At 38.6% G+C, this 17,898-nt stretch overlaps 1 protein-coding gene across 1 annotated transcript; it reads right to left on the reverse strand.

Annotated features, from left to right (window-relative positions):
* Nucleotides 1-5,712: 5,712 nt before the first annotated feature.
* dusp6 (dual specificity phosphatase 6) lies at nt 5,713-9,527 on the reverse strand. The gene is made up of 3 exons (XM_057330343.1): nt 8,634-9,527; nt 8,089-8,526; nt 5,713-7,332 (listed from the first exon to the last, which is right to left on the reverse strand). The coding sequence occupies exons 1-3, from the start codon at nt 9,031-9,033 to the stop codon at nt 7,019-7,021; spliced, it is 1,152 nt and encodes a 383-aa protein (XP_057186326.1). The 5' UTR covers nt 9,034-9,527; the 3' UTR covers nt 5,713-7,018.
* Between the last annotated feature and the right edge of the window lie 8,371 nt (nt 9,528-17,898).

Genomic DNA, 17,898 nt, shown 5'->3' on the forward strand with positions numbered 1-17,898 from the left:
GTCTTTATTGGGGAATATTTGTTTTCTAACAACAATAAAACACTATGCACAAAATGTGTCATTCGTTTTTATTTTAAATATTTTTCTAAACATTAAAATATAATTTTAAATATTTTACCAAATGCACAAAAGACCATAACACAATAAAAGCAATTGCTAAAGTATATTTCTTTTAAATAAATAGTTCCTTCTTTCGACACACAGCTCTTACCATACAGTCAGAGAAGATCTTCATAATATTATAAAAAAACGTAACATCAACACATTCAACAACTGTTACTCTTGTTACTACTAGTAAACTGTAGTATACTTCATACACACTTTATTTTATTAACTATACTTAACCAAAGTTTAAGCATACTGTATGTATACACTGTAAAAATAATAATGCAATAAACTGCAAAGCAATGCGATGCAAAATTTAAAATACAGGTAAAACAACTAAAACTTACAGAAATACAGAAAATACTTTCATAAATATTAATACAGTATATTTGACCCTACTTATTTCTTACAGTACCAGCACTAGTATGCTTGTAAGTGTACTATTTTAATACTTTGTGGATCTAAACTGACTCACTTTTGAGTTTATAAAAGTGTACTTTTTAAGTAGTAAACTTTAAGTACAAAACTAGTGTACATCTGTTTTTTCTGAGAAGTACATACTGAATTCTTATTTTTACGATAAAATATGTATACTAATAGCACACTTAAAAAAACGTCTATTTTGTAAGGGATAGTCAGGCCTAGAATATGATGCTGTGCAAAATATTATCGTAAATGTTAGATAACATTTAAATAACACCAAGCTGCATTTTTCTGCACCCACATTGAAAATGGCCCATTTTTGCCTAAAAGACTGCTTTATTTCTGACTATGCCTTATATAAACCTAGACATAAACCAACACAGAATCGCCAGTGTTATATCGATGACTAATATTTGGGTCTAATACCGGGTCTGCTGAAGGCTGTGTGGGTTGAGCTGCTGTATTTTCGCTTCTTTCTGTCTCTCTCCCCCACATCCATGTTATTTTTGCAAGCGCTTTTAAATGATAATGACTATTTTTACTTCTTTTCCATCAAGCCGCGTGGGCTGACACAGAGACAGTGGCGGATGATTCATATCGGCTGAAGTGCTCCTTTTGTGAACCGCTGCCGCCGCATCTCTGCTGTAACATGACCTTCATAGAAACCCAGCCACAGAGGGCCTTGAAATGGATGGAAGCGGCACCGATCGGGAACCACGAGCGCAGGGGCTGACATTCACGATGTAGAGATTCAAGGTTTAAATGTCTTCCTTGCATCTATCGGCCTGATGTTGCTTTAGCGTTTAGGTGGTGCTTGCTAAAGAACGATTCGCTCATAGAATTGTGGATTAGAAGACAAAGATCCTAAACTTTTTTAACTTGCAACAGTGAGCAACCACATATAAAATATATAAAACACCTTAGCAACCACATAGCACCCTAGAAACCGCATGCTTCAGCATCATTGAGGGTTTTTTTGAGGCAACCCTGTTGAAAAAAACAGCATGTGCTGGTTTGGTATGTTTTGATGCTGGTTTGCTGGTTTGTGCTGGTTTAAGCTGGTCATGTGCTGGTCCATAGCTGGTTTAAGATCAAACCAGCATCAAAACATACCTAACCCAGCATATGCTGGGTTTTTTACACAGGGAACTCACAATCAGCAGAGAGTGAAAAAATGTAGTTTTACATTTTCAGTAAAGTGTACTTTTATAGCACGTCGAACAAAAAGTCGTTTTTTACGTCTTATGTCTCTTGAATACAAAAGCATTCGAGAGGCAGCTTCACCTGTCAAAATGAGAACTTTTGCTTCTCTTCCCACTACAGATGATGAGTGACTACAGATTGGATTTATATAAAGCTCTATTTTTACAGAGCTGTCTCATCAGGTGCGAGAACAACTAGAGCTTCACTGTTGTGAATTCCGGTGAGAATAAGGCGCACACCTGAATTAATAGCAGACACGCACAAACACACACACTTGAAGTTCTGGAGGATGAGAATACAGCAACAATTTTAATGGTGCAGTCCGACACGCTCTGAATCAACTGCACATCTCATCTTCGTGAGGAGGAACGGAAGGAATCTAATGGTGTTTTTGTCATGAAGAGAGAGGCGTGGGATGGGATGCAACGCTGAGCGACAGAGCTCTTGTTTTGCTGAAGTCCAGAACCGAGTGGAAACACACAAAAACAAAGGCTCGGTTCCCAAACAAAGCACTTCTATGTGGCCTCCTTCTTGGAAGACATTCCTCCGCAGCATTCCACAGTGCATATGTAGGTGGAGGTCTTGACCATTCGGTCTGAGGATAATTAGGTTTGTAATTTTTAATGTAATGTCCCCCCTACCCACACGGAAAGTTTACTACAAATCTCTTTGTCTCTTCTTACATTCTCTCCACACACATATACAATTATACATATTACACATATTACACTAGACACTACAGTTAGGCATAGGAAATGTTGGGAATTTAACAATTCTGGTTTAGATTCTGATTCATTTGTAGGGATAAAAGAACATGCTAAATGAAAAAAATTAAATATAGTATAATTCCATGAATTATACTGCATATTTTTTTTTTGTTTGTTTATTTTATTTTATTTTAGACTTGACTTGCCTCATTATTTTATTTTATTATTTATTTTTTATTGAAGAAGCTCCTTCCACAATTGTTAGTCTAAACAAAAATATTATATTCGTAAATTTTTTGGCCATTATAGCTTAATTTATTAGAACAGTGAACATGACAGAGAGGGCAATAGAAGGACCACAAAATACCACTTTGAACAATAAACCTAATATAACTGAGAGATATAACTGGAAAACAGGAGCTTTACGGGAGAAATAACAAAATGGGAGGGTGGCGATGGTTGTGGATGTTGTCTTAAAATCGTTTAATCATATGTTTCAATCTTTTAAAATACTTTTGTAAACAAAAATATAATTGTGCCAAGATATTAATTTATTTCAATACTAAAACTACATTTTTATTAAAAATATATTTTTTAAATGGATTACTTGGACCAAATAATGTACAAAAAACAGCCAATAAGAGTCCAGCTTAGATGGAAATTCCTTCAATAGTGTTCCTTCAATAAGATCCCAGTTTGAGACCTCAAAAAGATGGATAATAAAATGCCCCGTGTACGATTTTGCTTATTTTTGTCAAAGGGTGACTACTTTGAAGATGCTAAAATATAAAAAGTTCATTTATTTTGGAAGCTTTAAGTCACCTCATAATTTCCACAGTTACAATTGTGTTATTCCATGGTTTTGGTGGGTTAACTATTATTCTAAAATGTTAAAAATACATAAATATTAGAATGAGTAAGTGATCCCAATCTTTTCAAAGTACCACATATAAATCTACTTTCTGGAAGAACAGAAGTGTTCCAAAGGCTAGAGCCGAATTTCAAAAATCTTTAAAAACAGACACTTCCAAACCAGTTCTTAATCTCCACCTACAGTACCATCTTTCATTCACACGCATTCATACAGGCACACATCTTTATCGGTTTCTGCCAAGCGCTATTAACATTACTGCGATGATTCAGATCTCGCACGGAAGTCTCTTCTCATTAAAAGTAGTGAGATATGCCGAGAAAGGCAGAGAGCAGAAGGTAAAGAGATCACTCTGCCAGGGGTGAGCTTTATCCTCACGTTGGCGGACGTTCTTATTCTCCATGTGGGTGGTTTGGAGTGGAGCCCGAAGCAGTTAAGTGTGATAACAGCACATTCACTGTGCCCGCTGCGGTGTTTGCTCACACCGCTCTGCCCTGCGCATAACCTCCAGGATGTTTAGTCTTGATGGTCAGTTTGTTATGGAAGAACAGAAAATGAAACAATAGATTTACTGTCATAGCTCTTTGAAGCCACCATGTTGACAATAAAAGCATGATGTGTCAGCTTTTAATCTGCATGAGGGTTGTGGTTTTGTTTACACTCTTAAACATAAAAGTTTGTCGCAGCACTTCATTTTCAGGCAGAGAACTCTTTTATTAACAATATTTCACTTAAGTTGACTATTTCACTTCTTTAGAGATGTAATTTCTTCATATTAGTGCTTTGGTTTCTTGGTTCTTTAAAAACTGTTTACCCAAAAATAACAATTCTGTCATCATTTATTCATCCTTATGCCGTTCAAACCTGAAATGACTCTTTCTTCAGTGGAACACAAAAGAAGATATTTTGAGAAATGTCTCTGAGGTTTTGTGTTCATACAATGGAAGCCAATGAGGGTCAGTGTTGTTTGGTTACCAACGTTCTTCTAAATCACAACCTTTTTGCTTTAATTAAAGATTCGAAACATTTCTACTTACTATAAGTGCAAATAAATCAAATGCACAAGTGTAAAGAATCAAACATCTGGTGGAGGAAGTACCAAGCCATTTTTTTTCTGGCCAAAATGATTGGCCGGCTATGCAGTTACCTATTAAAAGTGATTGACAGCAGGAGGTCATCTAGCCAGAGGTGGCCTTCACTATACAGCAACTCACATAATAACACAAATGGAAGAGTACAGCTGGTGAGCATGGAGCAGGCGGTGGGTGGAAGAAGCCTGGTGCAGGAGGGTGGGGTTTGGGGGTGTAGGGGTCACTGGAACTTGAGCACCGGATATTGCTGGGCATGTTGGCAAATCCTTCACAGCGCGGTCTGTTACAAGAGAACGTCAGAGACTGAAACCCTCACACAGGATTAACTGGCCAAGTATAGTCCCAGTCTGTTGGGTTGATTTCCACTGCTTAGTAAGATGAGGACAATATGAAGAGTTTTCTTTGATATTCAATGAAATGATAATATAAAAGTGTAATTTATAATTCATTTTGAATGATTCATATAATCTTTTTTTTTTCATTAGTGGTTTTGAAAAATGCACAAATTCTTTAAATGCCTACTCAATGTTCACGCTGACACATTTGTAGAAAATATCTTTATGATTATTAAATCTACACTTAAATAATCATTTCTATTATCATGTTATTTACTCCCACACAGGGGTTTTCCCTGTATCTGATATATGCAAAAACGTGTCAAGTTACTGCTTGCTTTTAGTCTAGAAGCCTGCAGAGTTACTGATCTCCTGTAAGGAATTGCCTGGGGTGGATATTAACTAACCAGTACCTGGAAATACCAGCCTGTCTGCATAGAAAGTTGTTTTTGCTCACTTTACACTTTATCTTTGGAGACGAATCACCTATTTTGTCATTGTTGTTATTCTGGTTTTACATTTGTCAAAGGTTAATTTTGCCTTTGACAAAGTTACAGGTAACCACATTCACAGACTCAATGTAATACTGAAATTAATGTTGTTAGTGATGAATAAACCTTGTGTTGGTAAATGTGTTATTTTTCTTATGTTAAAGGTATAGTTCACTCAAAAACAAACATTCTGTCATTGTTTATTCATCCTCATGTCATCCAAAACCTGTATTTGACTCTTTCTTCTGTAGAACACAAAAGAAGATATTTTGAGAAATGTGGTTTTGAGTCCATAGAATGGAAGTCAATGGGGGCTAATGTTGTTTGGTTATCAACGTTCATCAAATTATCTTTTGTGTTCTACAGAAGTCATAACCGTGATGGATGAAAGAATTTTCATTTTTGAGGGAACTCAATTATTATTTTATTATTAACTTGTATTTGTTTGTATTGAGAGTTAAAAAAGAAACAGAAACAAGTCACAAGTAGATTTGAATAGACAAAATAGCAATTTATTAATAACTTATCTCTTTACATTCGTAATATTAGGGGGAGGGGTTATGTAAAACAGCTCCTCCCCCCAAACAGGCCTTCGCTTTGAGGGACATCAAAACCCCTTTAAAACCATTTCAGTCGCTTCTCTCAGAAAAAATTGCATGTCACTGAACTTCCCTGAAGAGGAGAGGCAAAAAATGCCTCCTAGCTTTGTCAACAGAGACCCCAAATCCTCACACAAAAAAAATCAGCATTACTTGCCTTGACCATTCGACGTCCCGAAAAAAAAATTACAAGTAGTATAAAGGCGAATGGGCCCTATGTGAGCATGCGTCAGAAACCCCACCAGGTAGCATTTGAGAAATGCCTGTACACATAGAAATATGAATTTGGAAAACCCCGCTGAACGTTCATATAGTACTGACAGCTGGTGAGAAACTTGGGGGATTGGTCAGGTTACTGCACAAAACACTCATATGTACAGAACTAAGGCAAGATAAAATGATGACTTTGATTTGTGTTGGTGGTTAAAAGGCTGAGAAAAGCTACATTTATCCGTAAAGCGAAACAATAGGAAATATATTATACATTTACACATTAATCTAGCAAAACCTGTTAAATTTTTGGCATTTTAACTCAACGTAATATTGATCGATATCCATACATTGTTTACATAAGGACGACAAAAAAAAGAAGAAAATCTACAGCCGTTCCTTTGAAACAGGTGTATTCTAATGGCAAGGCTTACCAACATCTTGAATATACACATGTATACATGTCAAAAATTTCTCCACGCAAATAAGTTGGAGTACAGTACACACTGCCATCATTACCGAGGGAGTCTCGTCCCAAAACAGGCAAGTCTTCATTGAAGACAAGAATATCACACCCGTACAGATTGAAGCTGCAAGTGCTAAACAAAAACAAAGTATTTGTTGTTGTTCAGTTCCAGTCTCTTTGGCACGCCAGCCCCAGTCATAACATATTGGATGACCCAAATCTTTCCAAAGTCAATAGTCTTTCCCATGCTTGAACGTGTATATATCGAGAGATATATATATATATATATATATATATATAAAACAAAAACTACTTTATAGTCTTGGAGATGTACAGTCTCAAGTCTGTTCTGTCTCCAACAGCAGCGCAATAAACTCTGGGCACACCACAAGCCCCATCAGTGGCTTCTCTGGTCGGCTGTCGTCTCAAGCCAACTCTATCAATAACATCTTGACAGGCGTTGAAAAAATCGAAACGCAGGTTTCAAGATTCAAAAGGGGGCTGTCGCGGCCGGACCTCACGTGGACTCGAGCGGGTCCAACTGAAAGACGTTGTGGTTGGTCGGCGTGGTGAAGTACAAGGGCTGGGACGGAGCCGGCACGCGATTGTCGCACGGGCTTTTGAGGCCCAGCGTACGTTCGAAGTCCAGGAGCTGGCCCATGAAGTTGAAATTGGGGGAGATGTTGGACTTCTTCATCTTGACGATGTCGTACGCGTCGTTCATGGACAGGTTGAGCTTCTGCATGAGGTAGGCAACCGTCACGGTTACGGAACGGCTGATACCTGCGAGGCAGTGAACGAGGACGCCGCACTTTTGTCCGCGGGCTTCGTCTGAAACACACAAGGAGACATGACATTACTTTTCTGATTCTTTAGAATACAACTTTGTTGTGTTACTCAATTCACAGGTCAGTGTTTTATCCTGACTAGGGTGTGATTATGTTGGCAGGGGCAGTATGTCAGAATTCATTACAATCCCAGCATTGACAAAAAGAGAGAGTCTCATTTAACAGGCTTTCTAGTGCATGACTGTGAATGGAGAGAAAACAGCTCGCCCATTTTCTCGGGGAATGCGACATGGAAATGGGCCATTATGGTTAATCAAATGATCCTTCCGCTCGCCAGGTTACTTGACAATGGTACCATTTGGGCGTGTAAATGTAGAAGTCAAGGCAGCACCCTGTCAAGGCTAACAGGATGTCAACACAACCCACTAAATGGTGCTCATTGTGTGGCGAAACATTGCTCTGTCCTAGATTACTTTCAATGCCGCTTCCTTCCTGTCCGGCTCAAATGACCGCCTCCCCCTTCATCTCACGTTTCATCATAAGCCTTTGTATCACAACTGCACAACCCGAGGATATGTTACTATGCAAATAAAAAATAGAGGCTGGCTATTGTTGCTTGAGGTTTAATGATTTGTTTGGTGGGTGTCATGCACTGGTGCCAAAACACTAACTTGGAATTGAGTAAAAAATAAATAAAGTCAAGTCTAAAATGCATTTCTTAGGAATTCAACATTTAGTCAAATGTTTTATCAAAACAAGGCAAAAAAATAAGTGCAAAGAAATTGTATTATAGTCTTACCAATAAAGCTGATGGCTTCTGGAAAAAACTGAGAGAGATTCTGGCTCCAGTGATCCGAGATGGGAATCTGTTTGTACTTAAACTCCCCGGCGTTCTCGAACATGTTGGGAAGATTGGGAGTCACGTTCAAGATGTACTTGATGCCAAACTCCTCCAGAATATCCAGGTTCGTGGAGTCCTTCGCGCAACCCAGATACAAATGCGGCAGGATCTCCACGGGAAAGGAGGGCTGCGGGTTGGACAGAGGGCTCCCGTCCGAATCCGTCGCGCTGCTCGGATCTCGGTCGATGTCCGACTCGATGTCGGAAGAGTCGGAGCTGATCCGCAGCCCTCCGAGCCCGAGGACCTGGGAGGTCGGTGAGGAGCTGCTGCTGGAGGAGCCGTCGAGGTTCGTCTCGCAAAGTATGGGATACTCGGCCTGGAATTTGCTGAAACCACCTGTGAGGTTGAAGGCAATTTGTCACACCCCACTTCAACCCCTAAACACATTAAAATACGTCGCAAATACCTGAAAACACCCTCAAATGATTCCCAAAACAACATACCTTCAAGGTAGAAAGCCTTGTAGCCCTCGTCCTTCATCCTCCTCAGCAGTAAACCCAACACGGACCCGCCGTCGATGTTTTCATTCCACCCTCGGCTGTACTCGTCATACAACACGATCGTATCCGTCTTGCACCTCCGCACGAACATCTCTCTGTCTTCCCCGTTAGCGAGCAAAGACTTGACGGGCAGGTTGCCCTTCTTCAGTCGCCGGAGCATGAGGCTCGGGATGGCCACGTTAATGGCCGTTTCAACGTGCGATGATTCATACAGCCCTTGCGCTCGACAGTCCATAACCACCAAACAGTCCTTGCGCGTCTCCAGCTGCTCCTTCAGCCACTCTACCGTCTTGCTTATAGCCATGACCGAATCAAACTGCACGGGTTTGAACTTATCGAGCATTAGTAAAACGGCGGTACCGTACCGTAAGACCGAAAATGCGGAGAAAGAGAGGCCGTGTGCACGTCTCAGGCCCGGAGCACCAAAGATGAACAGTACGAGTCTCTTCAAATGTGTCGAAACGTTTGAAAGACGTATTTGGGATCGATTAAAAACTATGAAAATCCTCGCGATGGTCAAGCGCAGACTCGCTCTACTTCCACACCATTCATGCAGCTGCGCTCAGGATGTCTGTGCATTTATCAATGACACTAGCCAGTGAGTGAGCTACAGTCGCTGACGCTCTCGTCCGGTTATATAACCTCTCGTCTCGCTCTCTGCTTCTCACAAAATCGATTTAAATATCCAGTCGAATGTGAATTACAGATGAGAAGCGTAGTCGGCTTGCTGTTTTATTTCCTCGGTTGTGTTTGTGCTCGTAGACGGAAACACTGTGTTCTCCTCTCTCGCCGTTAGATGTGGTCTCTGCCTCAGCGAGCTAGTGAATGGCTACAAGCGCGAGGCGTTTCAATGGATACATTATGTCGGCCAGCCAATCAGAGGGCGCCGAGCGATGGTCGCCGTGGAAACGGGGCCGGATGGAACAGACTGTGTTGATGAATTGTTAATAAGTTTGTCATTCACAAAAACGGACGGAAAGGAATTTCCGCTCCGGATCAGCGGAGTGCAAACAAACAGTAGAGAGGCGCTTCATGGGAAGGAAGGAGGAGTGTGTGAGAGTGTGTTTGGTGAAGGCTCTATGTACCTTATACTCAGGTTACACACTTGAACTCCATTTAGCCGCAGATTCGCCAAGCTACTACTTGTAGGAACCTAATGCGCCACAGTCACCATTTTGTTTTTGCCGATTGTCCATAAAATGAACACGTTGCATGTTTGCTATCTTTTCCATTTATTCATTCATTATTTTAAGCATTGTTTCATTGCTACAAATTGAAAGTGTGAGTAGATTGGGCACTCGCAATAATAAATAAATAACAAGGCATATTTGAACCATAACAAGTTCCTCTCGTGTTCTTGAAAGCAATTATTAGGTCTGAATATATGATTATATGTAATGCACAAAATAATGCATTGACGATGCACATGTTTCGATTAATTTCCTCTCTTGTTATACTTATTCTCTCATTGTTCTATTCTGCTAAACGATTTCTCTTGAATTCAGTGAGAGGTGTGGCGCTCATTAAACTATCGCCCCCAATAAACATAAACTGACCCATCAAAATAGTTTAACACCACATGCGAATTGCAGTCCCCCATGTGGCCTCGAAAGTTCATGCTTACCTCCTACAATATCCTACTGTACTTCATGTCATATTGTCTATCAACACCATGTGCATACATAAAATATCTCACAAATCCATAAACAGCTGCACTTAGTTCCTCATATTCGCCCACATTTATCCAGATGTCTGTGAAAATATATTACATATTTTACAATTTAATCATTGCAATACAATTCAGTAACAAATATACATATACATGTACATACATATATAGTATACATGCATACATAAATATATAACAGTAATAATAATAAACTGTTTTCACTTAATAGTCAAAATGAATGTAGCAATCCAGATTAGGTCAACCCGATTTGTCAGACATCCCGTCTCCTGTGTCATTTGGCCGAAGGTGTGTTCAGTTTCACCCCGCTTAACATATGAAACCCAACATAGCACCTAGATAATGGCCATTATCCTGTAGCATGTGAAGATCCTCCTAGGAGTCCAAGTTGTATTCTCATTGTAATCCACTTTGGCAACTGCTTTACAGCCTATAGAGAATTCATCTGGATGTGCTTTTGTCTATGAAAGAAATGCTGTCCCCATTTATCAGAATGACAGTGTCTGTTTCTGACAGGAGTTAATGACAATCTGGCTTTAGAAGTTTCATAATCTTACAGGGATCAAATATATAACACTTTGGTTTTTAGATTGTGATATCTTGGCTACCAGATCTTCATCTCACTTCAGCTGGATTTCGTTTTCACTGAGATCTGCTAAAATCAAATCATGCTGTCAAAATATGTATCTCATCGCCATCGGCTCTGTGGTTTCGTTACTCACGCAAGATCCAACAGGTGATAAGCACTGGCAATACAGTTAAAGTTTGACCATCCTTCAAATAGACATACAGCCGGTCATCCGGCTCCTGCGAACTGATAACAGCCAGTGATACCACAGTACAGATGAGATCTTGTCAAAAGCAAACACAGAACAAAACAGCCCTGCAGTAAGAAGATACAAATGCCTTGTAGATATTTTCATTTAAACAGATCCACGTTCAAACAGTTCATTTGGAGTTGTGTGTTTATTTTCAGGTGCTTCTATCCAAATACATTCAAATGCCTACATAGACTTCAGAAAAAAAGTGACACAATTCTTTGGTTGTGTGACAACCCCCCCTCCCAGTTCCTGGGTGGGACTGGTTGTTTTGTAAGTTTGGCTGCTCACCAGGCCCTTAAGTCAGTAAGGTTTAGACAATGCCGGCTCCTCTTTTATCTGTCGGATCCATCGTGCGAGTCTCTGTCTTGCATCAGGGTCTTTGTTGACCCCCCCACCACCAGTCTATGCACTACTTGGCTCTGGGGATGGGCGGCCTGCAGTGCTCATAGGATGAAAGGTCAATCTGGTTGTGCTGCGTATCACCAGGGTGTCTCTTTTCCTAAAGAAACCGCTGCCCCCACCTCTATTCCCATGATACCGGAGCTTCCTGCTCACTGATGTTTACTTCCTTTTACTTATTATTGTACCCCTTTGTGTGCTAGTTTATATGGAGGCTTGTGTGTGCAAAGTTGCGATGAGCAGAAGTTTAAATAGTGGGTGTAAACAAAGACAAGAAATACTGTATGTAAAAAAGTATGTTAAAGAAGCAGGTGACGGTTATTCAAAGTGATCATTCAATTTATTTCTATAGAGTGTTTCACAAAATTGTGTGTTGTTGAAAATCAGCTTTACAGTAAACACATATTAGTACAGACATAAAAAAAGAGTATAGAAATCCGAAAAAAGAAACATAAAAGAAGATATTTTGTAGAACGATCATAAACAAACAACTTGGCTGCCATTGACTTCCATTATATAGACACAAAACCACTGAGACATTTCTTAAATTATCTTTTTTTGTATTCCACAGAAAAAAGTCAAGAGGGTGAATAAATCATAAAATGTTTGTTTTTGGGAGAACTATCCTTTTAAGTAAAACAGCAATAAAATATCATTATTTATGTATTAGCTGTGACGTAGTTTCCTGTTAAAAACAATTCCAGCCAAGACAAAATAATTAAAACCCATTAAAATAATAACATTTACAGCATTGACATTTTGACATTATTATATTGACATTTTACAGCATTGCGTAATAATATCACATCAGTATATTCATTATAAAACACTTGTTTGCACTCTTGGCAGAACAATAAATGGGTTTTGCCTCAAGCTAAGAGGAGGGACAAATTACAGGACACTCCTGGGAATCTAATAGGGTTTCAAGGCTGGGCTGGTTTTAGTGGATCAAAACAGGAAGTATCGAGAGTTTCGCCAGAAAACTGCAGTCAACAAACAAACAGCCCGGGCGGGCCCTTGAACAGCAGCCTTACAAACAGGAAGTACTGTAAGAAAATGTTCAAATGCTACAGAGACCCCGCTGTGTCCAGTCATCAAAAAACCATTAAGTCACAGCATTTTTAATGCGATCGATTTGTTTTTCAGTAAATAATTCATGGGATAAACGAGTAGAGCGTACATACGTACGGGCATTCATGTGACTGTAAAGATGTCCAGGATGGATTATCGATGAAAATGCACACAACTATAAAACCATTATCACCTTCATTTTCAAAAGCCTAATGTGAAGTTATAGTGAGGATAATTTTCACTTCATTTCTCATTAACACCCTTTAGGTGTCTGAAGAAATGCTTAATTTTGGTCTTGGGGACTCACAGCGAAGCTTATTTTTATCTAACGTGTCCAGTTTTTTTCATGGGGTTCTGCTAACAAGCTGATGATCCGAATAATCTTATCCATATTATTTTACAAAAAAGTCCATTTTAAATTGCAATACAAACATATTTAGAATATGAGCTTTTCCAACACACGCCCTTTCATCCACCGAGAGAGAATGTTCTTATTTCAACACATTCCTGATGAATGAAGCCGAGAGCCGTTGAAAAAGACCCTTCTGCAAGGCATCATTCCAAAGCCAGCTGTTTTCTTCAACCCCTTTAACAGAGGTCTTGCACATCCAGAAATATGACAAGAATTTGTAAACAGAGGCAGACAGGGGGCCCCGGGGTATCATGGGTAATAGCGGAGAGAGGGGTGGGTAATTGAAGGAGAACAGGATGAAGGTTATTATGTGTTTGTATGGTGACTGAAGAGCTGATGGTGTGTAATTACAGTGTGGCGGAGAGGGAAACACTTTATATCCTCTTGCAAGTCCTAGCAGCAACCTGTTGGTTTGTGCTCAGACATAAAGCAAATTGTGGAGCATGTCTGTTCAGTCTTTTAACTAGTTTATATCAGCACCTAAATGCTTTGTATTATAAACCTGAATGTGACACAATAGGTGCGTCTCAGTGCTCATATTTATGTGATATTCGTATGCCATTTTACTTTCAGTAAAACAGTGGATCTCAAACTGGTGGCTGTGGTCCCCGGGGGGGCCCCAAGATGGGTCTAGGGGGCCCCAGTTTTTGTGGCATTTTATGAAATATAGAAATGTATCATAGTTTTTACACAATCAAACATATAAGACCACCAAACAAAAGAATTGATGTTGTATAATACAACATCGTTGGTCTAATTAAAATTCTAAGTTTAAGATTACAAGTATTTATTTGGGGGGTCACAAAGCGATATACCGTACACAAAGGGGGGCTTACAATGAAAAAGTTTGAGAACCACTGCAGTAAAAAAGTATGTCACAATTTACATTTGCAGTCAATGGTAGTAGCTTTCCGTATGTTGAGAAAGGGGCGGGGCTAAAGATTAAATCTATAGCTGTAACATCCTCTGCATTTGAATCGTCATCCCCAAAAAACATGAAATACTTATACTGTATAAACACTCAAAAATTATTCTTTTTTTAGAAACACTACACTACTTAAGTTCATACACACATGGCTAAGTGCATAGTTCAACAATTGGAACGCAACTTATGCCTTTGATGCTACAACATTTATCACAACAAGTGATTTAAAAAATTGGACACAGTGTACAGTGTGCTGAAACATTAACATTTCGGCTCCCTGCCAGCGTTTGTTCCCGTTCCCACATCTGTAATGACAATTATACAAAAGTGGCAAGGTTCATATTCCGCCTCGCTTCACAAAGACATAAAAGCTGCTCGCAAGGCCGGACCACCCACTAAGGCTGAGTCCGTCCAACACATGCCAATTTTTAGCCAGGTAGGTAAGACCCAGCGCATTGTGCCGTTAACCCCCAAAGAGTTTCAACAGCTTGCCAAGCAAGACACTGGTGGAGATCACTGCTGGAGATGGTCGATAGGCTGAGAAACTCAAATGGTACACCTGTGTCCTAGCCACCCCACTAGCATATTCAACATGTCTCTTTTATACCACTTCGAGGGGAGTCTCTAACAAAGGTCACGCTACACTGAGGTGTAAGGAAGCAAAAAGCAGTGCTGTTGCATAATATCTGAGGTGCTTCATTTCGGGACCACCCACACGGTTATGGATCCAAATGCTTCAATAGTTTTTGTTTTGTTTGGCCAGCTTTAGATCTGTTGAAATAATTGGTCAGGTGGCCTTTTCATTTTGTGATCTCCAGGTCACATGCACACTTTTAGTTCCCTCAAGGGTCTCCAAAGTGAGCTAATGGAAAAGATGAGGATGGGACCCTGTGCATTCTCGGACTGACGTAGTGTTCAGTTTATATTTAATACCTAGACTAAACAAGTCCACTACTTAAATACAAGAGTGTTAGATCTCTCCGTTGAGTTTACACTTGGATGTCTCAACCTGAACTGGGCCCCAGGGTTTCTAAGAGGCTTGTAGTGGTCGCAGTTGTGACTTTGTTATATTTGGGGTGTAAATACTGATTATTTGGACGTTTTGTCGAACAATTGCGACAAGGGGCCCCCGAGAACAGTTTATCATTGGATGAGCTTAGATTTGTTTAAGTCTAGCTGTACAGTAGTTGCTGAAGAGCTTCTGGATGTTAGACAGTCAGAACACTTGATGGAAAACAGAAGCTGTAATAATTAAAGAGACTAAGTCGGGTCAGCCCCCACCACCTGCGGATGCCTGTGTCGCTTGTCGAAATCACTGTCAGCATGCAAGCATGTTCAAGCTGTCGTGGTCAGGCGGATGTCAGTTTAACAAGAGGAAAAGAGCAGATGCACTCAACATAAAAAAGAGTGTGATATTGCAGGTTGTCTTCAGGCTGTCACTTCAGCAATTCTGACAGGGAACAAACTTTTGTTTTGTGATACGCACTAAAAATAATTATTCTCTCGCTGAATTCCAAACACTGGAAAATGTTTTTCAACCTGAGTTTACTCAAATAAAACAAGAAATATCAAATTAAGTGCGTAGGATAACGGCAAAAAAATCCACCACACTATTTTACTTTGCAAATAAAAATATATAATTAAACAACGTTTCAGAGCACTACACTGTAAAAAGAATCCCGTCAAAAATTTACATTTAAAAAATACAGTTAAAAAGTTTTTTTATGTAAAAATTACATGTTTTACTTTTGAAATTTTTTACCATAAAAAACTGTAAACATTTATTAAATGTCATTAAAAGTCTGTAAAAGTTCTGTAAAAACACTTTTTTTACAGTGTAGCAAAACAAAATAACTTGCGACACAATCTTTGTGTACACATCTTAAAAATAAGCTCTTCACCACAATGTTAACGCCCAAAACTCAAACATAACCAATTTTTTTCTTAATGTCACTTCCTTTCAGTGTTGGGTAAGTTACTCTAAAAAAGTAATTAATTACTAGTTACTAATTACACATTCGATAATGTAATTAGATTACTGTGCAAGTTTACTCTCTTCAAAAAGTATTTAATTACTTATTACTAATTACTTTCTATATCCTACATCAACCTTGATGAGTTAATTGATTCAAGGATAGACATGAAATGGCTCTTTTAATTCATTCAAATAAATTATATAAAACTACGTAAAGTATTATTATTAATTACAAATGTGAGAATTATACATTAAAGCAGGGAATTTAAAGTTAGACGTTTGAATTTTGATTTATTCCTCTTCTGCACACACACATATTACACAAAGTATTTAGTTTAATTACATCAGAAGTAACTGTAATTAAATTACAGAAAAAATAAGATTAATCCCTTACTTACTTTTTCAAGGGGTAAGTAATTAATTTACAGTAACTAATTACTTAGTAACTAGTTACACCCAACACTGCTTCCTTTGCTCATATACACTTAAAATTAACATTATATATACAGGTATAGCTATTAATATAAAAACTACCACTAATTTAACTCTTGTCCTTACTTTAAATTGACAAAATGTGCAGGAATGGTTGCATAAGCTAATTTTTATCCCATAAATTGAGCAAGCAGACACCTTCAAATGGTAATTTAAGGTTCATGTTGAATCTGTAATGAAAATGAGTCTCACATCATATATTTCACGTAATAACCAACCACAAAGATGCCCCTACATGCGCTCAACAATATAAACATGCTTCCAGGTAATCCCACCACAAAATAATGGTTGCAAACGCTCGAAAGACAGATATCATGCTGCTTAAATCACTGTGACGTACTCTTGCCAGCTTGCTGGAGGATGGTTTGAATACGAAACTCGGTCATCCCATCATCCAGACGGGCTGCCAACGCAGTCTCGTTTCAACAGCACTTAAAGAGATTAGGAAATGCTTCTTAACCTGCTCAACGCAAAACGACCTTAGAGCAAACACCAGCTGACCACATGTGACAGCTACTTCCACAACAAATAATGGGTCTGACGACATTATAGTGAAACCATTATGGTGTAGAGAAAACAAAAACGTTGAAGAAAAGGCCTGGGTTTATTTGTCAAGCATACAAGCTTAAACTAACAAACAAGCATGTAATACACTAAAATCAATGTGCCTTGACTGGTTTTATCATAAAAGCAGTGACACAGTACTGCAGACTGATTTGTCATCTAAAGCTCAAAACAGGATGTGGATTTGTGAGAGATAAGCTGTTTTGTTTGTGTGAATAAAAAAGCAGAACACGAGAGGTCATGCGAGGAAGTTAATTTCCAACAACGTGAGGTGAGAAATGCCATGCCATTCAAAAGAAAAATCACAATTGAGATCTCGGTAATATCTCAAATGGAGATTTTTGTGTTTTGGAAAAAATAGAACTATTTGTATTAGTATTTTTAATTAAATTACATCAATATATGTACTATATTCATATTTTTAGTTTTCATGTTATGTTTAATTTTTAGCAATTTTGTTGTTTTTTTGTCATTTTATTTATTTATTGTTTATTTTGCTATACAAGTTGAATTTATTTGAGTTCAGTTCTGAGTATTTTTAATCATTGTAGTGCCTCAACTTAAATTCCTTTCAAACTTATTTGTTGCAAAGGCATGAGATAGGTACGATTGTCTTTTCCATATTGTGATGTAAATTCGAAAAAAATATATGCCAAAAGTGAAACTTTAGAATATTAGCATATTGATGGCCTGAAAAAAGTAAAAAGGTTCAAACATTCCCACAATTCATTACATCCATGTAAACACAACCATTTGGTTTCACTGTATCCAAAAACAGTTCTTAAAAGAGAGGACACTACCACTCAGTCCCAACTAAATACCACTCCATAGTCAGGGCTGGGGGGTAACGAAATACATGTAA

The sequence above is a fragment of the Triplophysa rosa genome, linkage group LG3 (assembly GCF_024868665.1).
Source record: "Triplophysa rosa linkage group LG3, Trosa_1v2, whole genome shotgun sequence".
In the NCBI taxonomy this organism is placed as follows: domain Eukaryota; kingdom Metazoa; phylum Chordata; class Actinopteri; order Cypriniformes; family Nemacheilidae; genus Triplophysa; species Triplophysa rosa.